A 27,159-nucleotide genomic window follows, 5' to 3' on the forward strand; every position below is an offset into this window, starting at 1 on the left:
GTTTCGTCCAAATCCGCCCAAGAAGCTGTGACTGGATTTGGTGATGTGTTGAATGTGGAGAGCGGTGGAGGAGAGAACTTGAAAGTGACACCTACGTTGCGTGCATGAGAGGCACGGGTGAAGACCGTTTTTGAGTGTGTGACGAGTATGGAGGGAGGAGGTATGGTGGTGGTTATCCATTCGGAAATGGCATTAAAGCATATGACTTTTGTGGGAATATCAGGAGAGAATCGGCAGTGGAGAGGAGGAGTTGCATGTCTTCAGCACAGAGGTGATAGGCAGGGCCTTGAAAATGAACAACATGATGTGAAGATGGAGAAAGAAAAAAAAAACGAGAATTGCAGAAAATGCTGCATTTCTTTTTTTTTAAAATTGCCTGATCGTTTGGGAATTAATACAATGTTGTAATGTCGAAATCTTTTCTGGTTGTTCTACTTGCTAAAGTCACTAACAGTTTTACAGACTGAAAAGACCAATCCAAACTTGTGCAATTGCAGGTCAATATGAAGACCTGTATGCTTTCTCCTACAAAGCGAAAGCAAGCAGCGCAGAGCGCCAGGCTGGTTGGAACTTCATCAACCTACGTGTGGAGTTTGGTCGCATTGGTTTGCCCAATAAACACTGGCAACTGACGAATATCAATCAAAATTACCAGGTTGGTGCCTCATGCATGCCATCAGTATGAAAAGTTTTGTGATGGATATCTGTGATAAAGCACATCGCAAAATATTCCATAAACATAGAAAAAACAGTATGGTGCATAATGTCCCACAGGTGTAGAGAATTTCCAATGGTAGAATCCAATGCGTGACTTGCTCAATCATCTGCAGGGTGGTGGAACACATCTGACCAAAAAAGGACACATACTTCATTAATGAGGAACTAAAAGGACCTTGTATGAAGTTGAGTACCAAGCAACAATTTTGACTTGTAGTGCATGACGAGGTGATGTCTGCTTTTGGAGAGCTGCGTGGAAATATTGTTGGTCCAAGTCATGTACAAGTCATGGGCTATGGCGAGACTAAAAAACTCTCGAAACTTGACTTGAATTGCAGCCCATCTGGAAATATACTGGCATGGACCTGTGAATGGATACGAGGCACACGTTCACTTGCTTGTTACTGAAAAAAGTGCTGCTCATTGCAATCAACTGTGGAAGTCCCACGCAGCTCGGAACACACATTATTTAATTTTCCTTCACGTAACACTTAAGAATATCGAAGCGAGACTTATCTTGGTCTCATAATGAATATCCCTTGTGCACATGACAGCAAACTGTGTTTCTACATCTTGAGTTTAAATATTAAGCATCTTGCTAAATGTGAAGCCATGTCTCTAATTGTTGTGAATCATCGATGAAATGAACAATTTGACCCGATGAAGAAACTTTTTTGCAGGAGATGGTGTCGTCTCGTTTCCAACAAAATTCGACCAAAGGCAATTAAAATAATTTAAAACTATTTAAATCTTAATGAACCGATTCCGTCGTTCACTTTAACAACCCTTTTGATCTTCCTCATTGGCCAAAAAATTGCGCCACTGAACCAACTTTGATACTGAATGCAAGGTGGATGATGGGCCTTTCCCATGCCAATGTTTTATCATTTCATTGGAATTAGCTGATGAGATCATATTACAATGGTCGTTTCATCTACAGTGCATGATTAACATGTTACGCACAGCAGACGACCAGGGACATCGTACGTTTCCAATGTGAATGGGTTTCTTCAAATAAAATAGGGTTTCTCCTTCAACGTTCCCAGGAATGGTAACAACGTACCTGTTTCTGAAATAAGTTGGAGTCAGCCAAAATTAGCAATTTGGAAACTTGATTTTACCACTTATGTGTCGAATAGCGCATATACGCAGTCATACAAAAACTGGAGGCAGCATTTAAATTATAAAACACTTCAAAAATGCTTAATTTTAGTTATACAACAAGGAAGTTATCTGTAAGCAAAATACTAGAAGTAACGAGAGGTTAGCCTTTTAGGACTGCCACTGGTAATATACAACCCATTACTACCTGCTGCATGGTCACGTTGTTGGCAACTAAACAGACACCCCTCACTGGCTTTACTAGTGGGGAGGATGACAGTGACACCCTGCCTGGACTAAAAACACCACCTGACAAAAGGGTGGATGAGCTCCCTTCAGAAGCCAATGGCCATTCAGTAGAGAGATGGATTGGATCCGAAAAAAAACATCCATCTCGATTGGACCGATTTGCGACAACTCGGGTAGCCGAGAGGGGTAGTGGAACCCTTGATGTGAGGTGAATGAGCTAGTATTAGCCAACGGCAACCATTAAAAGGCGGATGAGCTAGTATTTAGCCAATGGCAATCACAAAATTACATCAGTGGGTAAGAGGGTGGGTCCACAGTGTCGCTGAAGCTGTGCAAGGCATGTTCCTTGTCTGTTGAATGACACTGCGGTCCAATTCTTCCTCAACCACTTTTGTACCATTTTCATGGTATAAGTGGGCACTGATTTTTGTTGTTAGTGCATATTCGTTAAAAAACCCCCCAAAAAATCAAAATAAATCTGACACACATCTAACAAGATCATATTAATGAGCTGGGATACAGGGAGACTTACCGTTCACTACATATCGGATTGCAAACCATGGCTGAAAATAAGCATATTCATGAAGACATTCAATACAGGTATTGAAACTCATGAAAGAGTGAAATAATAGGAGGGTTGGAGAGGGAAGGGTCAACGAAGACAAAATGAGACAAAGGGAAAAGAGTGGGATGACATCTAATGGATGCATTATCAATGAAGGGCGAGCTTGTTTGAGAAAAAAAATTCAATCTTGAAGGCTGTTTCAGGAAAAGATGACCTTTTTGACTTGTTTTTATAATGCATCATAATTGCATGCTCAGCTTGTGTTTTATGTTCTTCTTCAGGTATGTGAAACCTATCCTGCAAAGCTGTATGTTCCTGTTGGAGTGTCTGACATCACACTGCTTGGAAGCTCTCGTTTTCGTAGCAGGGGCCGCTTTCCTGTTCTTTCGTACTTGCACGTCAACAATGGGGTGAGGACGTGCCGGATATTTTGCTCGTTACAAATTTCCTTTCGGATTGAAGCATGCGATAGGGTTAGGAATCAGTTAGGAAGCCACTTAGTCAATGGGCAGAGAGAGAGAAGCTCTTGGAGTCATTGCTATTTACATCGCTTTTATCTATCAGGAGAACAATTATGTTACAACTTTTGATTTCTTATTTCCATTTACCTCCAAAGCATTCTTAACTGCTCCAATTATTTTTTCACCAATCCAGATCAAAAATGCATTGGAAGCTGAGCATTTTTTGTAAGGTAATAATAAGCTGAATTAAAACCTGGTACTTCAAATTGTTAACAATATAAAGCATCATTTAAATTTCTCAAAAACCTGAACTAACTGCATTGGTTTGGGCGATTAGAAAAGAAGTGTACAATGATTATTGCCATCACCGAAGGGGACGGTATTGCATTTGCATCTGTTTGCTTGTTTGTCTGCCTCTGTGTTTGTATGTTTGTCCGCACAGAACTTGTGTTTTTCTCCGTAATTACTTGTCGGATAGAGACAAAATTTTCACCGTAGGAGCGACTACTCATGTAGAATGTTGTAATGATAATTATGTCATAGGTCAAGTGGTGTGGTAGCCATATTGGAAAAACGGAAAAATTTTGGACCTCTATCTCTGAAACCGCATCAAGAAAAAAATTCAAACTTGGCACATAACAAGTACTCCTCATGCGGAATAAGTGTGATTTTTATGACGTCATATGTGCCTTCGTTATGTCATAATTGCATATGTAGAATGCTACATCTGACCAATATGAAAATTTTTGAGGGTCCGCTCGGGATAAAATGGTCCAAACAAAAAATTTTTGATGACATCATCAGTCACATGATTCGACAGCCATATTGTTTTTTTTTTACACCTTCAAAAATCTTCTTCTCTGAAGTGGCTGAACACAATGAGGTGAAACTTTACACATATGATCGCATATGCATGAGGAACACAAGGTTTACACATATGATGTCATTGTTCGCATGGTTTGGCAGCCATATCGGATTTATATAAAAAATATTCTTCTCCAGAAGATTTATATAATAGAAAATTTAAATATATATATTTTATATATGAAAAAGATTTATATAGTATAAAAAATATTATTCTCCAGAACGGCTCGACAGATGAAGGAGAAACATCACACAAATGTTCCCCAAGCTATGGGTGTTCAGGTTTGTTAAGGAATAATTGATAGGCCATATGGTTTGGCAGCCATATTGGATTGAAGAATAATATTAAATCATGTTTTCTCTGGGAACTGCTTAATCAATCGAAGTGAAACTTCACAATTATTATCTAGTAGTGATGGGGAATACAACTTTTAAATTTCAACTTCATCAGACACATGGTCGTGCAGCAAGAATTATTATTTTTTTGATCTGGGGTGTTTTTATTTATTTATTAATTTTTTTACAGATAAGGCTCACTTGGCTGTGCCTGGATGGGTTTGAGGGTAGAGGAGTAGCAGCTGAAATGCAAATCCTATCCAAGTTCCTCCTGACGGCTTCATCTTTATTTTTTGCTTGTTTGGATTCCTTCTGATTACTCCAATGCAGGACCGTACTGATTGGGTCTTCCATTTGATGTAAATTGAATGTATTTTAATCCCATTCTGAATTCAAATTAATAATAATAAATGTCATGGATCAGGGTCAGGTGTCTGATCAAAGCGGGGATGCATCAAAGTGGGACGTCTTGGTACCCGATCATCACTGCCAGCAGTTATAAAGTGGCAGTTCTAATTATGTCTCTTATTCATTACGTAGCACACCAGTAAACAAACACCACAATAAAACAAGCGTCTGCAATCTGATTGCTCTTTTTCTTGTTAACTGCATGTTCTGGACAAAACATTTTTTTACTCTGTAAATAATTTTTTCCTTCATCTTTATTTTAATGAACTTGGAATTTGTATTGCCATGCAGCTTTCATGCATAGATTTAGTAATGGCATCAACTGAATCGGATGAAAATTGAGGATTGAGAAAATTTTGCCGAAATTGGCATTTTGGTGTATTTTGACATTTTTTTGTTTTGTTATGTATACCTTGTCAAGGCTCATATGAGAGATAACACACAATGCACAGCAAGGGAGGCATGAGACAAGAGGGGCGTGGGAAGGACAAAACAGTGAGGAACCAAGCTGTTTAGATCTGTTTGTTTTGAGGATCTGTTTGTTTGACCAAGCTGTTTGTTTGTTTTGATCTGTTTGTTTAGATCCAAGCTGTTTAGAGGAACAGAGACATTAGATCTGTGGAAGGGAGAGGGATGGGGCAGGGAACATGGGGAAGAGAAGATGGACATTACAGGGGCTTTCTGGAAGGAAAGCAGGGAATTTGAAGGTGGTGGGTTTGGGGGGGATTAACGGGTGTAGAAAAGATCGAGGATTTGTATAGGGAACGATAAGAGGTGGTGGTGGTGAACAGCTGTTTTGAAAGCCTGGAGGGAAGAATGGGAATGAAGAGAGTGAGGGAGTTTATTCCAAAGGTGGGGAAAAAGAGGAATGAAAGAGTGAAGGTGAGCAGTGATTCGTGATTTTGGTAGTTTTACCAGAAGGGAGTTGTTGGCAGACCTTGAGCCCCCTGCGGAAATATGGTGGGGACAAATCTCAGCAAAGTGGGGAGGGGGGCTAAGCCAGAGAAGAGACAGTGGAAGAAAGAAAGACTACTGACCTGCCTGCGGTGAGAGAGTAAGAGGCCCAAAGACCCTGCCTCATCGTGGGAGATACTAATGATCTGAAATGATTTGGTTTCCACTGCGTGAAGCCAAGAAAGGTGAGAGGCAGGAGCACCAGCCCAGAGGGAGAGCAGTACTCAATCAGGCTGCGGACGAAAGCTTTGCATGTGGTCAGAAGCTCAGGTAGGCCGAGGGAGGACTTTGCTCCACGGAGGATTCCCAGTCGGCGACTGGCTTTGGAGGCCAGGTTGTAAACGTGGCTTTCCCAGGAAAGATCATGGCAGATAGTGAGACCCAGAAGCTTGAAAGAAAGGACTTCTTCCAGAAGATTGGTGAGAAAGTAGATTGGGGGAGGGGGGGGGTTCCAAACGGTCCTTTTGGAGAGACGTAGTGAGACTGCGAGATTTGTCAGGATTGAAAGACATGTTCCACGTGTTGAACCAGTTTGTGATTTGACCCACATCTGCAGAGAGCGAAGAAGCTGCTGCTTGCTGGTCTGAGGGATGCCAAATGGTACGGCAGAGGGTGGAGTCATCAGCAAAGAGATAAAGAGGATTTTCCAGAGAGTCGGAGAGATCATTGATGAGAACAGCAGCCTTTTGGCCTATGTGTTCCTCAAAATTAATCGATGTTTGAATTCAGCGACCTGACATGAAAATGCTCTTCAAATTTCAAGCCAATCGGATTAAAATTGAGGATTTTAGAAAATTTGGCCCAAATTGGCCTAAGTTGACCTTTTGGCCTATGTTTTCCTCAAAATTAACAAGTGGTTGAGTTTAGCGACCTCATATGCAAATGGTTTTCAAATTTCAAGTCAATTGGATTAAAATTGAGGATTTTTAAAGAAAATTTGGCCTAAATTGGCCTTTTGGCCAAAGTTGATCTCCAAATTAATAGGCGGTTGAATTCAGCGACCTGATATCCAAATGGTCTTCAAATTTCAAGTCAATCGGATGAAAATTGACAATTTTAGCAACAATTTAAAAATTGGACCTATTTTGGGTTGACCTTATGGCCTATGAAATGAGAGCGAGAGATGAACCTTCAGAGTTTAGGCTTTATTCCATTTGATTGGAGCCGCTTCTGTGGACACACCAGGAAATACAGGTTCAGCTAGGAGTACATAAGCAGAAACGTATACATGTGCAGTTAACCATTGCAGACTAAATCCGCGTAAGCACGGAGTTCGATATAATCTCCATTCTCACCAGTCAATGAGCACCTTCAGTTAACGAGCATCAAGTGGACAGCCGATGTCAATAGCAATGCCCCGGGGACAATCACTCGTGCCGCAGAGAGACCTCCCCTTATACGCGAGACACACAACATGTGATCCCGCGTCATGTCCCTTGATTCACGTTAATTCACCACATTCTCCTCACCTTTAAAATGTAACTAGGGGCCCATCTTACACACCATGATTGCTTTAGCTCTATAGGAGTATACATTTCAAGCAACGCGGACTAATAGATCTACAGGAGCATACATGCCAAGCAGTGATTATTTTGAGTTGTAGGAGCATGGAAATGAGCATCGATATATGATATAATGGGCATATAGGAGCATGAGCAGCGAGAATGCCGATAATCCCCTTTACAGATTGAGTCGTCGAGGGGGCCTTATTCGTCGACCTCTCCGGGAGTAAACGGCAGTTTCACTTGAGGGAGACTCCCGATCCTCTTGGTGAGCCTCGACTTGTGCCGGGGATGACTCCTCGATCGCCCTCGGGGAACACGGCAGCCCCGTCGCCTGGCGGAGTTCCTGGGGGGGAAATGTCAGAAGGAGGAGAGCCAGGAGGTGGTGTACCGGCGGGAGGAGTACCGGCGGGAGCCAGATGGCGAACCGACACAGTGGTCTCCCTGCCATCCGGGAGCCTGACATGAGCATACTCTGGATTAGTGTCAATGAGTTCGACCCCCTCCACCAGCGGTTCATACTTGCTTTGTCGTACCGGGCGTTTCATGAACACTGTACCGGGGTGGGTCAGCCAGTTGGGCACCGTTTGACTGTCAACATAACGTCGTTGGTGAGTAAACATACGTTCGTGAGGAGTGGCATTTGTGGACGTGCAGAGCAAAGAGCGTATGGAATTCATTGCGTCAGGAAGAGCAACCTCCCATCGCTCGGGGCCCAGTCCTCTCGATTTCAGCGCCAGAGTTATGGCTTTCCAAATAACTCCATTATACCTTTCCACCTGCCCGTTCCCCTGTGGGTTGTAACCCGTCGTTCGACTAGTTGCTATGCCGTGCTCTAATAGGAATTGTTTTAGCCCGGCCGACATGAAACACGGCCCTCTGTCTGAATGTATGTACGAAGGTCTCCCAAACATAGCGAAGACGTCAGACAGACATTTTACGACAGTGCCCGAGGTCATATCCGAGCACGGAAACGCGAAAGGGAACCTTGAATATTCATCAACAACGGTGAATATGTATCTGTTGTCTGTCTCGGTGGGCAGGGGCCTGTGGAAGGCGATGTTTAGGCTGTCGAAGGGGGAAGTAGCCTTGATCAGTCTCCCAGATGCCGCGCCAAAGAATCTGGGTTTTAGTTCAGCACAAACAGGGCATGAAGCATTCATTTGTTTAATATCTTCAACAGAATAGGGAAGATTTTGTTCTGCGTACGAAATGTGCCATCCTGGTTACCCCTGGGTGGCACAGAGACACATGGAGGTCTTGCAAAGCCTGACTGATTGTTGCCGAACTGTAGACCCGGGAGAAGGTATCTGCAGCAGGGTTTTCCTTCCCGGGCCGGTAAACAATGTCGTACCTGTAGCAGGCTAGGTCTATCCGCCATCTCATAATTTTTTCATTCTTAATTTTCCCGTTATTTTTCCCATCAAACATGAAAGCCACGGATCGTTGGTCCGTAACGAGCGTGAAGTGGTTTCCCAGTAAATAATGTCTCCATTTACGCAGCGCTTCGACGATGGCGTACGCCTCCTTCTCTATTGCCGAGTGTCTCTGCTCGCTTCTAGAGAGAGTTCTCGAGAAGAAAGCGACCGGCCGCCCAGACTGATTAAGTGTTGCAGCTATGGCGTGATTTGAAGCGTCGGTTTCCACCACGAAGGGCACCGAGCTGTCGATCGATAAAACCACGGACTTACTGATATCATCCTTGAGATCGTGGAAAGCTTTCACGACAGCGGCATCTGGTGGAAAGTTTTTGCAATGCACTAGGGGATATATTTTCTCGGAGTATTGCGAAATCCATCTTGCATAGTAAGCGAACATCCCGATCACCCGGCGCATTGTCTGCAAGTCCTGAGGTGGTGGAAGCTCACGGAGCGGGCGCAATCGCTCAGGATCAGGCTTAATTGTGCCGTTGGCTATCGTGTAGCCGAGAAGGTCAATTGACCTTGCCGAGAATACGCATTTCTCGTAGTTGAGAGTCAGATTATATTTTCCAGCAATGCTCAAGAATCTGTCCAGATTCCTATCATGTTCCCTCTGATCCCTACCGCACACTGTGACATTATCCACGTAAACAAAAGTGTCTTCGAGGTTTTCATCTGAGATGATGTCGTCCATAACCCGTTGGAAGCAAGCTACTCCATTCGTGACACCGAATGGTATCCTTCTGAACTGGTAGAGGCCCCGCCCTGCCTGGAATGCAGTGTACGGTTTGTCTTCCTCTCGGATGGGAATTTGATGATAGGCGCTTCGCAAGTCGATGGTACTGAATACCTTATAATTGGCCACGCGTTCGACCATCTCATCTATGCGCGGCAGGGGGTAGGCGTCGAGTTGGGTGAAGCGATTGACCGTTTGGGAATAATCGACAACCATCCGTCTCTTATGGTTCTGACTGCTGGTCACTAACACCTGTGCGCGCCATGGCGAATCGCTCGGTTCTATAATTCCCTCCTCCAGTAATCGCTTGGTTTCTGAAGTGATGAAATTCATGTCAGCAGTGGTATATCGCCGCGATTTGATCGCTATCGGTTTGCAGACCGGCGACAAGTTAGCGAACAGCTGGGGGGACGTCACCTCCGCGGTGGTCAGCGCATTTAAAATTAGACGAGGCTTGCTTCCTCCAAAGGGTATTTCGATGCTCGTGTGCTGCTTGAGGACATTATGACCCAGAATTACGTCTGCGCACAAATCACGAAGCACCAGCACCTTTACATCCCGATGCGTGTACCCTTTTACGTCCAATTCAACATTGCAGTACCCTCGTACGCGGGATTGTAGTGAGGTGGCGGCCATGCATACCGTATTGTCAGTCGGGTGGATTACCCATTTCCTGCCCTTCACTAGCGAGCTGTTGACGAAACTTTCAGAGCTACCGGTATCAATCAGTGCCTCAGCCATATGCCCGTTAATTCGCACGTTGATGATAGCCTTGGATAGATTCCCCCGGAGAGGCTGCAGTCAATTTATTTTGCGAGTAGAGAGCCGCAGAAGTGGGTTTATTCCTCCTTAGAGTAGATTTACATACCCTGGCATAATGCCCTTTCTTGTCGCAATTCATGCATGTGGCATCTCTGGCTGGACATTTTTGACGAGGATGCCTTTTGTACCCACAAAGAAGCATTTACCGACCGGAGCAGTTGCTGAGGAGTTTGACGAGGTCTGGGTATCCGGCTCCTCGGGTGTTTCTCCATCCCTCATGTCTGGCTGAGTCTGTGCCAGTGGGGTTCCTTGGGTTCCCATCGTAGCAGCGTTCATGAGCAGCATCGGTGTCCCAAATGACTCAGATTGCTGCTGAGCCGTATCCATCGCTCGAGCCTGATCGACTACCTTGTCAAGAGTGGGTTGCGCTTTCTCTAGTAAGCGTTGCCGTATGTGGGCTGATCTGAGTCCTTGGATGAATGCCTCCCGTGTCGCTTCCTTTCGGTGTTCCTCGGCGCTTACGGCCCGGAAGCTGCCGTCTTTTCCCAGCTGATTCAGAGCTTGCAGGAACTGATCGATTGTCTCCCCGGCTGCTTGCTTGCGTGTGTTGAGAAGATGTCGTATGTATACCTCGTTCTTGGGCTTCACGTAGAGCGCCTGCAGTACGTCAATCGCTGCTTCGTAAGTGTCGCACCCCGAGAAGAGCCTGTATACGCCGGGCGAGACATGATTCACGAGAGCGGCAAATTTGTCAGCTCCCTCCGCGATGATGGTCAGATAGTGTGAGAAGGAGCAGAACCAATGTGACCATTTCATTTCTGCGTCAGTCGTGTTTGGGTCTGCGTCGAACCTCTCTGGTTTGTAGATCTTGTCCATCTTTGGTTGAGAGAGCCGAGAAAATCAAATGGAATAAATTGAAATGAGAGCGAGAGATGAACCTTCAGAGTTTAGGCTTTATTCCATTTGATTGGAGCCGCTTCTGTGGACACACCAGGAAATACAGGTTCAGCTAGGAGTACATAAGCAGAAACGTATACATGTGCAGTTAACCATTGCAGACTAATCCGCGTAAGCACGGAGTTCGATATAATCTCCATTCTCACCAGTCAATGAGCACCTTCAGTTAACGAGCATCAAGTGGACAGCCGATGTCAATAGCAATGCCCCGGGGACAATCACTCGTGCCGCAGAGAGACATCCCCTTATACGCGAGACGCACAACATGTGATCCCGCGTCATGTCCCTTGATTCACGTTAATTCACCACAGCCTATGTTGATGTTTTGGCCTAATATAACCTCAAAAGTAATAGGTGGTTGAATTCACTGACGTGATATGCAAATCCTGTTCAAATTTCAAGTCAATCGGATGAAAGTTGAGGATTTCAGAAAATTTGGCTCAAATTGGCCTATTGGCCTGTGTAGACCTTTTCGGTTGACCGAATTTTACGAAATTTCAATGCGGGACCGTCTCTCGTTCACTACTCACATTGGTAAATGACTTATCAGTGAACATTCCGATCCAAGTTGCATCATTTATATATCACATTCGTCATGTTGATCCTTCCAATTTGGCGCTTTTACCTTGTATTGCATTCAATCTATATACGTTTCTGCACACTCATTTATGTTGAATCTTCTTTCACAAGAATCACTTCTCATCCTGTGACAATCCTCTAATTAGAATCAAACACGATCAACGTTTCTGTATCACAAGGAAATGTCTGTCATGAAACATGAACTTGCACATTAGCCTCTAGATTGCCAGATAGAAATTAAAATGTAGATTAACTGTAGATGTGATGAGCAATAAGCAGACAATTGCACCTGCTACCTTATATACAGTACACACTAGTCTTCATGAAGACTAGTGTTCTCGATTCAATTCTCGATTCAAGATGTCCTACATAAGACGAAAGCATATTTTACTGTACAACAACTCGGGTAATAAAGAGGATTCCAATTAAAATAGGCATTAACCATGAACATGGGTTAGCATTTATGTGTTTGTTATGAAGTGACATAAAAGTGTGAAAGTTTATTGAATTCTTCTGCCTCTTCATTGAATAACTCTTATACGACATTGTAGAAAGTCAAAAAGTGCATTTTGTATTATTTCCCCAGAAATGGACTGACATGCTTGTTCACACTGCTCTCAAAATGAAAATTTGCCTCATTACCGAACAAGACACAATCAAGAATAGTGTTATTGATTATATATTTATGAACTAGCAAATACCACCCGTCGCTTCACTGACAGGACTAATAAAGGGATGGGGGAGGGAAAGAGGGGAGGGGAAGAGAGGGGGGAGAGTGAGGAGGTGGAGGGAGGGAGAGTGAGGAAAGGTGGAGGAGCGAGGAGGGAGGGAGAGTAAGGAGGGATGGGGGAGCAAGGAGGGATGGGGGAGCGAGGAGGGAGGAGTGGGGGAAGGGAAGGCAGCGAGAGGTGAGAGGAAGGGAAGGCAGACGTGTGGTTAAGCATGAATTACGATTCATACCATCTCATCAAAATGCTTCTCCATAGAATAACAGTGAAGACGGAAAAAACAAAATGTCTGAAAACGGTCATACGATAAATACCACCCGGAGGCAAACACCATCCGGACGTGTGAGGAGATAAACGCAGTCTGAAAACAATCACCATCCTGTACATCCTGATCTGGACACGAACTGGTACCACTATCGACTGCAGTGTGCTTGTCAAGTGGCTTAAGCACTCAAGCAAGCACTCCAATTAAATGGTTGATGAGGAATGGCTGGCCAGGTTGTGGCTGCAAACCATAAAGTATCCCTTTAGCTTTAAAGCCGGTCTTCACCGCGCCTGCAGCAGTTAAAGAAATAAAATGAATTCGTTCAAATTATAACTTTATCCACAAAAGAGTTGATGTTTAATGGAGAACAACCCTGGAGACATCACAAAGTTTAATCACCCGTGAAATAAACATTGCAGATAATCTTCTATGTTACCTGCTCATCTGTGCATGCGTCACATGGTACATCAGTTCGTGGTCTGCGCAAATGTTATAACTTTGTTTTAAAACGTCTGTTTTTCACCAGATTTACTTTGATTCCCTGTAGAGCACCTCGTGAAACATCCACAAATATAGACACGCATCTGGCAGATGCTATGGATAAGCAGTCCCTCTGGGGGACAGAGCGCGATGTCGAGCAGTGAATGCATCATCATATCGCTCAATGAAGCTGGTTAATTTTGGCACATTCCTAAATATTTTGTTCACTCAGTATAATTCTCCAAACAGTAGAAAAAGATACATTTAATGCTTTGGAAATTTCACGTTTTCTTGTGTATAGATAGAGAAGGAGGGACCATAGCCTTGCTTGCTTAAAGTAAATAGGTACATAGGCTAGTTATAAGACTCATTATTTCATTAAATTATCAGATTTCATTCCAGATTTCGACACTTATTTAGTCCGGACGATATCCGATCATCAAAGCCGAAATAACATTTCGATGATATACTTTAATTTGTCTATGAGAGTATATCATGGAAAATTGCATCGTAAAATGCATGAAATTGCTCCAAGCTCCTAATTTGAAAACTATCACACTTACAAAAGCGGTAATATTACTTACAGCTCGGTAATATGGGTGAGGAAAGTGCAGAAAAAAAGAAGAGACTATCATTAAGAATTCGCTGTGGCCTCTTCCAAGTCAAGGCATGGTTGAGCAGGCCAAAAAACATGGCGGCTTCAGACCCCATAGAGAGCGGTGACCGAGGATGTGCCTGACAAAGCGTATAATTATATAAGGCCGTTAATTATCTTCAAAAGGGGTATTCTACTTAACCCAAACACCCAATTTTCAGTCATGCACTTCCTTGGAGTTTTCTTAGTGTGCATGCAAAGTTTCAGGCTGTGAGAGTGTAAGATTTATCAGGGTTGATTGACATATTCCAAGGTCTGCAGAGAAGGAAGAGGTTGCTCCCTGAGAATGAGAAGCTTTAAGGATCAAGATTTACTTCTCTCAAAATCCTAAAAAAATATATGGTGTTTGACATATTCAGCTCCAAATATGCTTCCTGATACTGAATTGGTTTGATATGTTCCAAAAACCCCAAGGACGTCTGCAACTGCATCCTTGGTGTGAACTGTTTTGGCCAAAGGCTTATGCCTTGGAAATGGTGAGCTATATCTCTGTAAAGCAAGCAATATCTGAAGAAGCAGCAGCAACCTCTACGGGGAGATCTGTAATGTTAGACTGGAGCCCCTTGATATTGAAGGTTGACGCTGTTTAGCGTGGATGAGAAATGGGTGCTGGAGGAGTGGGAGTGCAGGATGAGGGTTACCATGGGGAAGGGACAGGAAGGAGGAGCAGATGGTGAGAAAATCGACAGGAGAGTGGTGGAAGAGGGATAAGTGGAAGGGGAAGGGGGGAGGGGTTGTTGTGCTAGTGAGGAGAAAGATAGAGCATGAGTGGTAAAGGGAGGGACTTGTGTAATCTAATTTTATTACACCCACCTTTGAGATATTTCATTTCCCTTTAATTATTGATAGAAGAGCATCTGACTACATGCTGTCACCATGTGCTTCATTGGGAGGGCATTGCATCAGAAAGTATGCTGGCCTTTCGGGGGGTGGAACACAAAGCTTGCTGTTTCATGTGCAAGAAAAAAAAATTCATGTGCTTGTTAAAAATGTCTTGGTGACTTTCAAAAAGTGTAGTCCATAATATGCAAACTCCTTGCTAAATTCTCAATACCTTCCTTAGCTACCTATACCAGAGAGGAGATGAGTAATACCCACTAAAATCTATGATGGTTAAACAGCCATGACAATATTTACTTAAGCGGCAAACAGACCAATACAGAGGCGGAAGGATGCATTGATCTTGTGAAATTTTCGGTTTCTTATATCTGTCTACAGGCAGCTATCTGTCGCAGTAGTCAACCACTGGCTGGTTTCAGTGCCCGATGCCTTGAAGATGAAGGTCTCCTTGAGGCGATTCGCCAAGCCAACCCTGGAACTGGACAAAATGCACTATGTGTTGTAGACACAAGGCCAAAGGTGCATATTTTCATCTTAAATCCTACTTGCCTTTTGCTTGTGCCTACAGTGATGAGAAAAAGTTTGTGAACCCTTTTGATTTTTCTGTATTTCTGAATAAATTTGACCTAAAATGTGATCAGATCTTCATCGAAGTCAAAATAATAGATAAAGAGAACCTGATTAAACAAATAGCACACAAAAAAATGTACTTTTTCATTCATTTATTGAGGAAAACGATCCAACATTCAATTTATTTGTTGGAAAAAGTATGTGAACCTTTACATTCAGTATCTGGTGACACCCCCCTTGAGCAGCAAGAACTTCAACCAAGCATTTCCTGCAACTCTGGATCAGTCCTGCACATCGGCTTGGAGGAATTTGGGCCCGTTCCTCCTTACAGAACTGCTTCAACTAAGAGATATTTCTGGACTTTCTTGCATGAACTGCTTGCTTCAGGTTCTGCCACAACATTTCAATTGGTTTAAGGTTTGGATTTTGACTTGGCCATTCCAAAACACATAATCTCTTCTTTGGCCATTCTGTTGTTGATTTACTTGTGTGCTTAGGATCGGTGTCTTGCTGCATGACCCACTTTCTGTTGAGCTTCAGCTCATGGACAGATGCCCTGACATTCTCCTGTATAATTTTCTGGTAAAATTCAGAATTCATGGTTCTATCAATGATGGCAAGCCATCCTAGTCCCGAGGCAGCGAAGCAGCCCCAAACCACGATACTCCCACCACCATTCCTCACAGTTGGGATGAGGTTCTTATGTTGGAATGCAGTGTTTGGTTTTTTTTCCAACCATCACGTTTCTCATTTTAGCCAAAACGTTCCACTTTCGACTCATTTGCCCACAGAACATTCTTCCAATGGCCTTCTGGATAATCCAAGTGGTCTTTGGCAAACTTGAGACTGGCGACAATGTTCTTCTTGGAGAGCGGTGGTTTCCTCCTTGCTATCGGCCCATGCACACCATTCTTGTTCAGTGTTTTCCTGATGGTGGACTCATGAACGCTGATATTAACCAATGCAAGAGAGACCTGCATATCCTTAGACATTTCCCAGAGTTCTTTGTGACCTGGATTATTGTACGCCTTGCTCTTGGAGTGATTCTTGTTGGACGACCGACCGCTCCTGGTAAACGTAATAGAGTGATGAATTTTCTCCATGAGTAGAGTATCTGCCTGACAGTGGATTGCTGGAGCCCAACATTTTTAGAAATGGTTTTGTAACCCTTTCTAGACCGATGAGCATCAACAACTCTTTTTCTGAGGTCCTCAGAATTTTTTTTTGATCGGGGCATGACATGCTTCCACTAACCTATGTGGTGAAGAACAAACTCTGATGGTGAGGAACAAAGTTTGTTTTTCATATAAGGCAGGACCACCCAAGCCCACTCCTGATTATCATCCCATTGAGTGAAACACCTGACTATAATTACCCTCTGAATTGAGCTGATTAACCAAGAGCTTCACATACTTTTCCTGACAAAGAAATTGAATGTTAGATCATTTTGCTCAATTAATAAATGAAAAAGTAGATTTTTTTGTGTACTATTTGTTTAATCGAGTTCTCTTTATCTAATATTAGGACTTAGAGACTTAGATGAAGGTCGGAGCACATTTTAGGTCAAATATATGCAGAAATGCAGAAAATTCTCAAGGGTTCATAAACTTTTTCTCACCACTGTATATTTTAATTGATTTGATGTCCCTTTGTTTTTTTTTTTGCTTTGCTTTGCAGCTAAATGCCATTGCTAATCGAGCAGCGGGGAAAGGATATGAGAATGAAGAGAACTATGCAAACATTCGTTTCCGCTTCCTCGGCATCGAGAATATTCACGTCATGCGTAACAGCCTAACCAAGTTACTGGAAGGTAGGTCTAAAGCACATGACTGCGCTCTATCCATCTTATGACTTTATAGCACTTTTTCATGTTTGTGCCAATATTGCCATATTGTCTGATGGTTCCCATACTTTTGAGTGTTGCCTTATAATATCCTAAATATTTAAGTAAGGATATGAAAAATCTGTCCCCTCATATGCTGTCTCAGTTTGTCAGGGGAAGGCACTAACGGTGCGTGAGTTCATATCTGGTCTCGCAGTGTCAGGCTGGCTTCGCCACATACAAGCCATCATGCAGGCAGCTACCTACATTGCAAAGGTGGGTGCTTTATCCGTCAGCGCATACAGGGAGGGAAGGTCAGGAGGCTTGGCAAGATAAATTGATGTTTTTTTTCTCGAATGACAAATAACACCAGAGTTGGAACTATTTTTCTTATCTATATTCCGAATGACATGAAATTATAATGCTTCCAATAAAATTGTCAACAATAATTATATCATGATGACTGTTTCTTTACAATGTTAACGCTACAAGATAAACAGGAAATGACATTGCCTTTTAAATTTCATGAGTCAGGAGGCAAACGTAGCAACCCATGCTGAATTGCTCCATTATAGCCATTGGAGTTGTACTCAGATGCTCCGTTTGTATATTCCCACCAGGATTCCTACATTTCCACATCACATGTGTTACATCCATCCATTGGGACCATACTCTGTGCAGAGCATTGGTGCTGCCTAAGCAGACTCCTTGGCTATTGGGCACAATCCTGGATGGGTCACCATTCCAACACAGGATACCAGCATGCTGGCACTCATTTTGCCAACCTTGGAAGGATGACAGGCAGAGTTAACCACACCTGGTATTAATTAAACAGCCAAGTGAGATTTGAACTCAGGATCCTCAGATCCCAAACCAACCACCCCAACCATTAAGCCAACACCAGACATATCACATGTGTTACATGGCACCAATTAAGTAAAATACCAGTGCTCAATTGATAATGACCAAATCCAAGTTGTGTGGCTCTGGCTTCAAGAGGACATGTTCTGCCTTGTAGCCGGTGGCATCGGCTGTAACGATCTGTCTTCAGAGATGATGACTTGATTGCACTCTCCCTTGTTCTTGGACATCACCAGCACTGTCACCAAATCCAAAATCTCTGCACTAACTTAAAGGGTGCACTGTATTTGCAGCCTTTAGAGAATAGTGCACACCTGTCGGCCAAACTTGCAATTGACTCCTGGTCCACAAAGCACAGTGATGAACAAAAAAGTAAACCCTTTTTTTTTTTTTTATTTTTTTTTTTTTGTATACCTTGGTCGAGGCTCGTATGAGAGCTAACACACAACTCACAGCAAGGAGGCATGAGACAAGAGGGGCGGGAGTGGAAGGGACAAAACAGTGGGGAACAGACACATTAGGTGAACTGTGGAAGGGAGAGGGATGGGGATGGGACGGGGAACATGGCGAAGAGAAGATGGACATTTCAGGGACTTTCAGGGAGGAAAGTAGGAGAAATGAAGGAAGTGGGCTTGGGTGGATTATCGGGGGTAGAAAAGATCGAGGATTTGGATGGGGGAAGATAAGAGGTGGTGGTGAACAGCTGTTTTGAAAGCCTGGAGGGAAGAATGGGAAAGAATAGAGTGAGGAAGTTTATTCCAAAGGCGGGAAAAAAGAGGAATGAAAGAGTGGAGATGAGCAGTGATTCGTGATTTTGGTAGTTTTACCAGAAGGGGGTTGTTGGCGGACCTTGAGCGCCCTGTGGAAATGTGGTGGGGACAAATCGCAGAGAGAGCAGGGGGGCAAGGCTGGAGAGGAGTCGGTAGAAGACAGAAAGACCACCGACCAACCTGCGGTGATTGAGTGAGAGGCCCAAAGACTCAGCTTCATTGCGGGAGATGCCGATGATCTTAAATGCCCTGGTTTCGACAGCGTGAAGCCGAGAAAGGTGGGAGGCAGGAGCACCAGCCCAGAGGGGAGAGCAGTACTCCATCAGGCTACGGACAAAAGCTTTGTAAGTGGTCAGGAGCTCAAGAGGGCCAAGGAAGGACTTAGCACGACGGAGGATTCCCAGTCGGCGACTGGCTTTTGAGGCGAGGTTGGAAATGTGACTTTCCCAGGAAAGGTCATGGCAGATAGTGAGACCTAGAAGCTTGAAAGAAAAGACTTCTTCCAGAGGATTGTTGAGAAAGTGGATGGGGGGTTTTGTAAACGGTCCTTTCGAAGAGACATAGTGAGAGTGTGAGATTTGTCTGGATTGAAAGACATGTTCCACGTGTTGGACCAGTTTGTGATTTTATCCAGATCTGCAGTGAGCGAAGAAGCTGCTGCTTGCCGGTCTGAGGGATGACAGATGGTACGGCAGAGGGTGGAGTCGTCGGCAAAGAGAAATAGAGGATTTTCCAGAGAGTCCGAGAGATCATTGATGAAAACCAGAAAAAGAACAGGGCCCAGAACGCTACCTTGAGGAACTCCAGCCTGCACAGGAAGAGGGGATGAAAGAACTCCATTTAGGGCCACACGTTGACTGCGACAGGAGAGGAAGTCTGCGAGCCATGAGTGGAGATGGCCTTGAATACCATGGGAAGAGAGTTTGGTGAGTAGTGCAGGGTGCCAGACTGTGTCAAAAGCACGTGATATGTCCAGGGATACGGCTCGGATTTCCTGTCTGGCATTGAGGACCTCCATCCATTGATGGGAGAGCAGAAGCAGCATATCCAGGGTTGAGTGACCTGGTCTGAAACCAAATTGATGATTGGAAATCAAGCCATTGGAGAAGAGGAAGGATTTCATATCTGAGGCGATGATGGATTCCATCACCTTGCTGATGATTGGGAGAAGGCTGATTGGTCTGTAGTTATAGGGATCTGTTTTTGCACCTTTTTTATGCAGGGCAGTAATGTTAGCAGATTTCCAAGCAGATGGCAGATGACCTTGGGAAAATGAGAGGGTGAATAGAACAGAGAGTGGGTGAGCAAGAGCAGAAGAGCAGGCTTTGAGGACACGTGGGCTGATGCCGTCTGGACCGGTTGCAGAATCTGACTCGAGGTTTGAAAGCAAGCTCTCCACCTTGTCAGGAGAAAAGGATACAGAGTCCAGGGACAGTTGGGTGCGACTGGGTAAAGTGGGTAGAGATAGTGATGGGTTCTTCACCAGCAACACAACATTTCTCCAGGAAATTTCTCACCATTGTAATGTATCATTACTCAGTCTCTTACATTTACCCTCAGATTAGTTTGAGACACAATCATACTGGGAGTTGCTGGCTCAGAATATGACAGGAAAATGGAGACATTGGCTCTGGCAGTCTGCCACAACCTTACTTCCGAGGACATTGGAGTTTACTGATGTCGTTCACCTCCTTTACATTTTCTCAAGTTATGTTAATTGATGAAGGCAGAAATATTCTCATCTTTCATGTGCATTACAGTCATATCAGGCAACAGTTGCTGCAAAGAAGAAAAATAAGTGCGCTGCTTGAACAATCTTTGCATCTCTACCCTCACTCATTGCATTTGGCCTCATCATGGACTTGGCAGATCTCCCATTACAGTCTGTTGTTTCATGCTCTTCTCTTCAGGTGTTTAAATCTACTCTTTACCACCACCCCATGTTCTCTTCCATTTACAACTCAAAGCTTTATGATAGTCACTGCAACCAAGTTCCCCTTTTACCTGCAACTTCTCTTCTCATACTTTGGTACATTAATGTTGCAGCGTCAATGGCCCAGCTAACATTGAGGTCGTCGCGGCGGGAGGTTAAAACCCCATGATGCACTGAATGGTTTTAACTCCTGTTATGTTCCAAATTATGGCGGACAATGCACGTGATGTTCCAAATTATCGCGGACAATGCAAGTGCGGGTCGTGAAGAGAAACACGAGAAATTTAGCTCTTTTAAAACGAACGGGTTTATTCCCCTAACCACAAACAACCAGGGGAAGATTAACATGACAAAAGGAATACCATAGCAGGTTGGGAAGGAAGGGAAGAAATGCAATTAATAAATAATTATATACAATGAGAATAAAAGAGATCTAAAGAAACTGAGGTGCCTCACTCGAGACTCAATCACAGACAGGAAATGGACAAAACGGGGGGGACTCGGCTCTAGTGGTTAGGGTGGGGGGGGGGGAGAGGATGGTCACGGACGATGAGCAGGTCCCTACTTCTTACATCGAGATTGGCTAACTACTTGTACATGTACCATGCTACTCTATACATTCCTATCTGTTCGAAGGTGATATATTATGCCCCCCTCCCCCAAACGTAACAACATGTTTTTGTGCTCCTGTTTTCCCTTTGCCCCAATTTATGTTTGTTGAACCTTTACCCTCTGCAACACTGCTTTTACATGTCGGAGCCTTGATACCTGAATATACAAACTTCTGTCTTCAACCCCTTTACCATGGGAGGTAGGAAAGTATTTTTACTGTACCTGAATCGGGCTCTCAGGTAGTACTGTGTCCCGGTGATTTTGATGGTGTGACCATCAGTTTTTTTCACATCATAACTAAGTGTATATAAACAACTTTTTAAAAGCAACCTTCCTGATTAGTTGCAAAAAGTACCAGTACAAATATTGTTGATAAACATGAGTTCTTATACTGTAAAATGATCGTGACACTCTTTTTAAAACCAAGTAATTTGATGCATTTACACCCATTTCTTATGTAACATGCATGACATACGAATCGGAATATTTGAGGACATGGCGTGGTCAACATTCAAAAATGAACATGTCTGTGAGCTGGAAGACTTAAAAGATTTGTTTGATGGGGACAAGTCATTAAGTTCAAAAAAATGATTGCAACAAGTTCCTCTTGCTGTTGTTAGAGAACTGCCTCAGCACTTCACTGACAGGTCACCTGTCAAGGACTGCAATCTACCCTCTCACAAAAAAGACTCGTCTTAAATCTCCTTTGTATCAATTATTGACTACACCGAGGTTATGCTTTCACAAAAGCCTGCTCTCTCTCTCTCATGCAAAGAAAGGTTTATCCCATCTCGTCAGCTATCCAATCCATCCTCTCGACCCTGGCACATTGACTCCAATGGTGAGACAGCTGGTATCAAGCAGCTTGCATTCTCATCATGGAAAATGAATCCAACCTCAGGAAGCCTTCGGTCATTTAGCTGGGAGTATATATATATATCAAGGAAATTGTTTCTGGCAGAAAGCGTTGAACCTCATTTTCACAAGGGCCAGGTGGAGAGGTGAGAGGACACGAGTAAGACCAGAATCGAGCTGTTAAAAAAAATCTGCAAGGTCACCAGCTTACAATGAAAAAGAAGCAGACCCTGATAATGAGCTTCCTGGCGTGAGGTTCCAATGACGCTGAGGGCTTAAGATTTGAGGGCCTCAAGGGGGTCAACTGAGGAAGCAGTAGCACCAGTCCACAATGGGGAGCTATATTTCATGACAGGCTTTGATGACCGTTTTTAGCTCAGGATGGCAGAGGAAGGACTTGGCCCTACCAAGAATTCTGAGGCAGTGACTGGCTATGGAGATGAGCTTGGAGATATAATGGCTTAGGAGCTCCAGAGACTGTGTAGTAAATAAATGTGGATGTGCCTTCTGGTCATTATGAAGGAATAAAGTGAGGAAATGACTCTTTCACTAAAAGACATGTTCCAGGTAGACGACTATAGTTATTACTATAAAGGGTTACTTCTTTCCCTGCTTCACCTCCTAATTATTATGACTTCATATGGCCTGGTGTTGGCTTAGTGGTTAGGGTGGCGGCTTGGGATCCTAGGATCCTGGGTTTTCATGTGGCCTGGTGTTGGCTTCGTGGTTAGGGTGGCGGCTTGGGATCCTAGGGTCCTGAGTTTTCATGTGGCCTGGTGTTGGCTTCGTGGTTAGGGTGGCGGCTTGGGATCCTAGGGTCCTGAGTTCAAGCCCTGTTGGCTGCTGAATTAATACACACCAGGAGGTTGACTCAGCTTGTCATCCTTCCGAGGTCGGCAAAATGAGCACCAGTGTACGGGGAAGGGGGACACTGCATCAGCGGCAAAAGCCGCGTCCCAACCAATGATGCAACCAGCAGCCACAGGCTGCACTCGATAGAGAGAGAGATTATGACTTCACAGTAATTATTTGTTTTAATAGTAAAACTGTGTTTATTCGATATTTTCTTCTCCTGTGAGTTATTTTTCTGCAACAATCCAAGTCACCTCCTGAAGTGGAAAATTATGGTTGCAGAGAAAATAATAAGGAGGTTTTTGTTGTGACAGGCGGTGAGTGATGAAGGCATTAGTGTGTTGGTACACTGTTCAGATGGCTGGGACCGAACTACACAAGCCTGTGCCTTGGCGAGCCTCATGCTGGACCCACACTACCGCACCATGCTGGGTTTCATGGTAAGTAAGCTCTTCTCACAGTGTACCTAATGTCATCTTTAAAATAAATGTGTGAACTTTTAAAATAATTGTCCTTCATTTTACACTTTCCTTCTATTGCAGTTTTTGTTTGTTATTTTATGACAAAAATGAAAACCAACTTGTGCTTTATTTTAAAATGTACTTATTTATTTAACTTTAAAATTTTTTTACTTATTTAACTGTTAAAAAATTACTTATTTTACTTTTTAAAAATATACTTATTTCACTTTTTAAATTTTTCTTATTTATTTTACTTTGTCAAAGGTTCTTTCTAGCCACTGTAGCCCTCCTGCATACTTACCGTATGGAGGTCCCAGCCTATGTTTTTAGAATGTTTGAAATTTTAAAATCCTTCAGATCTTTTTCTGTGACAATTGTTACATTTAGAGAATGGAATGGAACAAAATGAGAGCAGAATGGAATGCAACAAAATGGAAACAGCAGAGTATAAGTGAGAGTGATATCAAGGGAGGGGGAGAAGGACACATGGGGTGAATAAGCTGCACAAAGCCTGGTGTTGGCTTTATGGTTAAGGTGGTTACTTTGAGATATTTGGGTCTTTAGGTTGAGCCCCTGTTGTACTGTTGAAACAACACCAGGTGGGTTGACTCAGCCTGTCATCCTTCTGAGGTCGGCAAAATGGGTACCAGTTTCCTGGTAACAGGGGCATTGCATCAGTGGCACAGCTGCACTTCCAGAAAGGATGCAACCAGCAGCCACAGGCTGCATACAAAACAACAACAAGAAGCTTCACACAAGCTGAAACACAGCAAGAAGAGGAAGGGAAAAGTGGTCATGAAACAAGAAAGGAACAAACTGACAAACGAAAAGAGATTAGAGAGAGGGGGGGGGGGGAATCAAAATAACCTGGAAAAGGGAAGTACTTGGGAATGGGGTCATTTTGGGTGCAAGAGATTACGAGTATGGATGGGGCGGGGAGTGACCTGAGGTTGTGGTGAACAGTTGCCTTGAAGCCTTGGAGGGAAGAATGGGACAGCAGACTGGGGAAGTTGGTTCCACATGCGAGAGAAAAGAGGAACAAATGAGTGGAGGTGTGCAGTGACCCTGGATTTTTGGAGTTTAACAAGAAGAGGGTTACTGGCAGACCATGTGCCAAGAAAAGGGCAGAGGGTGCAAGACCAAAAATGAGGTGGTATAATACAAACAGGGTACCAACCTGTCTGTGATGTGAATGTAACAGATCTAGACATTCTGCCTTGTCAATGAAGATCCCAATGATTTTGAGGGCCTTGCTTTCCACACCATCATGAAGAGCAAGGTGTGAAGCAGGATTGCCAGCCCAAAAAGAGAGCACTATTACGTAAAGATTATGAATGAAGGCCCTTACTTGTTTCGAAGCACCACACCCTGCTAGCATGGAGTTTGCTTGTTCACACATTTCACGTTTGTCCATGCATGGTTTGCCCTCTTCAGTCACTGTTTTTGCAGAATCCGTTACATTTTGGTATCTTTTCAAATCACATGAATAATACCAAATCACAAACTCAAAAATTTCCTCAAATTATTACCAAAAATTACTGATATAAACTTTTTCTATATAAGTGGTCACTTAATGTGAAAATAATCAAAAATGCATGCTGCATTTGTTTTGACATCGCATGTATGAATTTACTGATATCAAACAAATTAATAATAGTTTTAACTGAATGAATGTCCAATCTTTTTCCCATAAGCCTGTGAAGCATCCTTAGGTTTGCTAACAGCATCTGAAAATGAATGTAGATGGTTCTGATAATTTCCCCCATGTCCTTTGAATGGGCCCCTAATTACTTTTGAGCTAGAATATACATCTTAATTGTGTGCGAGGAATGTGTGAGCCGCTCCAGTGCAAAACATCACTTTCAGACATGCATTGCACAGCACATAGTTATGATTTCGTAAACACTTCCATGGCATGCAGAGTGTCTTTAAAACTGGTGTTCCAATTTTAAATGGGCTCTACGGATTGCAATCAGAACTTAAGCCACCAGATTCAAACGTTAGCATTAACTGTTAAGTTCAGCATTGTAATAATAATGTTGCCCCTGGCAACATTCACAGATAGTTAGACCAACGATCTTCACCAATAGTAAAGTGGCCACAAGCAGTGGTTTCCATTGTAGAACATTGCATTAACTAAGTGCTGAAATTTTTTGTAAAGATCACTGTTTAGAAAGAAAATGGGGATGATTGGGTGGCCGAGAGGTATGCAGACTCACCTCGAAGCTGTCTAACCTGGGTTTGAATCTAAATCACAGAACCGTCAGAAAGAATCTGTAAATGGAAATACAAATAAATAAATAAATAAAAATGAAAAGCAATACATGAAAAATCAAATGCAGGTGAATGACCTGAGACAATGGGAAAGCACGGTTCGTATGCTTACACCGCTCGTGAGACAATTAATTACTTACACCGCCAGCTAACCGTGTATTCCTTCTGAATGAACACTACTGGCTCGATTCTGAAGAAACAGACGAGTTGATTAATTGGGATAAAGACAAAGAAGAGGCAAAAAAAGAGGACATAGACTCTAAATTTTAGATGCTAAATTAGCTAGGAGGCAAATACAAGGGGATCTGATGTAGATGTTTAAGATAACAAAGGGTATGGACAAGATAGTTGCAGTGGACAATTGTTTGAATCACCTTAAAGTGATCAACAACTGGAGGTTTATTTTTGCAACGATGTTCAATCGACTTTTTATATATTTGCACAATTTCAACTCCTGCATGTTCAAGCTGGTACTTGGCTTTTTTTTGTATACATTGTCGAGGCTAGTTTGAGAGCTAACACACAACGCACAGCAAAAAAAAGGGGGGGGCATGAGACAAGAGGGGCGGAAGAGGGAAGAACAAAACAATGGGGAACAGAGACATTCGGAGATCTGTGGAAGGGAGAGAGATGGGGCGGGGAACACTGAGTATACAAGATGGACATTACAGGGACTTTCAGGAAGGAAAGCAGGGGATTTGAAGGAGGTGGGCTTGGGGTGGATTAACGGGGGTAGAAAAGATCGATGATTTGGATGGGGGATGATAAGAGGTGGTGGTGAACAGCTGTTCTGAAGGCCTGGAGGGAAGAATGGGATTGAAGAGAGTATGGGAGTTTATTCCAAAGGCGGGGAAAAAAGAGGAATGAAAGAGTGAAGGTGAGCAGTGATTCGTGATTTTGGTTGTTATACCAGAAGGGGGTTGTTGGCTGACCTTGGGCGCTCTGCGGAAATATGGTGGGGATATATCGCAGACAAAGCATGGGGAGTGAGACCAGAGAGGAGACGGAAGAAGACAGAAAGACCACCGACCTGCCTGTGGTGAGAGAGTGAGAAGCCCAAAGACTCAGCCTCATCGCGGAAGATATCAATGATCTGAAATGCCTTGGTTTCCACTGCATGAAGCTGAGAAAGGTGAGAGGCAGGAGCACCAGCCCAGAGGGGAGAGCAGTACTCCATCAGGCTGTGGACGAAAGCTTTGTGCGTGGTCAGGAGCTCAGGTGGGCAGAGGAAGGACTTTGCACGACGGAGGATTCCCAATCAGCGACTGGCTTTGGAGGCCATGTTGGAAATGTGGCTTTCCCAGGAAAGATCATGGCAGATAGTGAGACCTAGAATCTTGAATGAGAGGACTTCTTCAAGAGTATTGTTGAGAAAGTAGGTGGGGTGGTTTTCTAAACGGTCCTTTCGGAGAGACACAGTGAGAGTGTGAGATTTGTCTGGATTGAATGACATGTTCCATGTGTTTGACCAGTTTGTGATTTTATCCAGATCTGCAGAGAGCAAAGAAGCGGTGGCATGTTGGTCTGAGGGATGACAAATGGTACGACAGAGGGTGGAGTCACCAGCAA

The 27,159-nt window shown here is 43.6% G+C and overlaps 1 protein-coding gene across 1 annotated transcript in view; it reads left to right on the plus strand.

The window, feature by feature from the left end:
• The window catches only part of LOC147008628 (phosphatidylinositol-3,5-bisphosphate 3-phosphatase MTMR8-like), a 53,941-nt gene that overhangs the window by 14,521 nt on the left and 12,261 nt on the right, over positions 1 to 27,159 (plus strand). Inside the window, exons 4-9 of the mRNA XM_085864486.1 lie at positions 498 to 655; positions 2,914 to 3,042; positions 14,959 to 15,099; positions 16,828 to 16,960; positions 17,139 to 17,248; positions 23,170 to 23,295. Of these exons, the coding sequence (XP_085720612.1) occupies positions 498 to 655; positions 2,914 to 3,042; positions 14,959 to 15,099; positions 16,828 to 16,960; positions 17,139 to 17,248; positions 23,170 to 23,295 (797 nt within the window). The remainder of the gene's footprint in view (positions 1 to 497; positions 656 to 2,913; positions 3,043 to 14,958; positions 15,100 to 16,827; positions 16,961 to 17,138; positions 17,249 to 23,169; positions 23,296 to 27,159) is intronic.

The sequence above is a fragment of the Eptatretus burgeri genome, chromosome 18 (assembly GCF_056783735.1).
Source record: "Eptatretus burgeri isolate ZD-2024b chromosome 18, Ebu_testis_v1, whole genome shotgun sequence".
Classification (NCBI taxonomy): domain Eukaryota; kingdom Metazoa; phylum Chordata; class Myxini; order Myxiniformes; family Myxinidae; genus Eptatretus; species Eptatretus burgeri.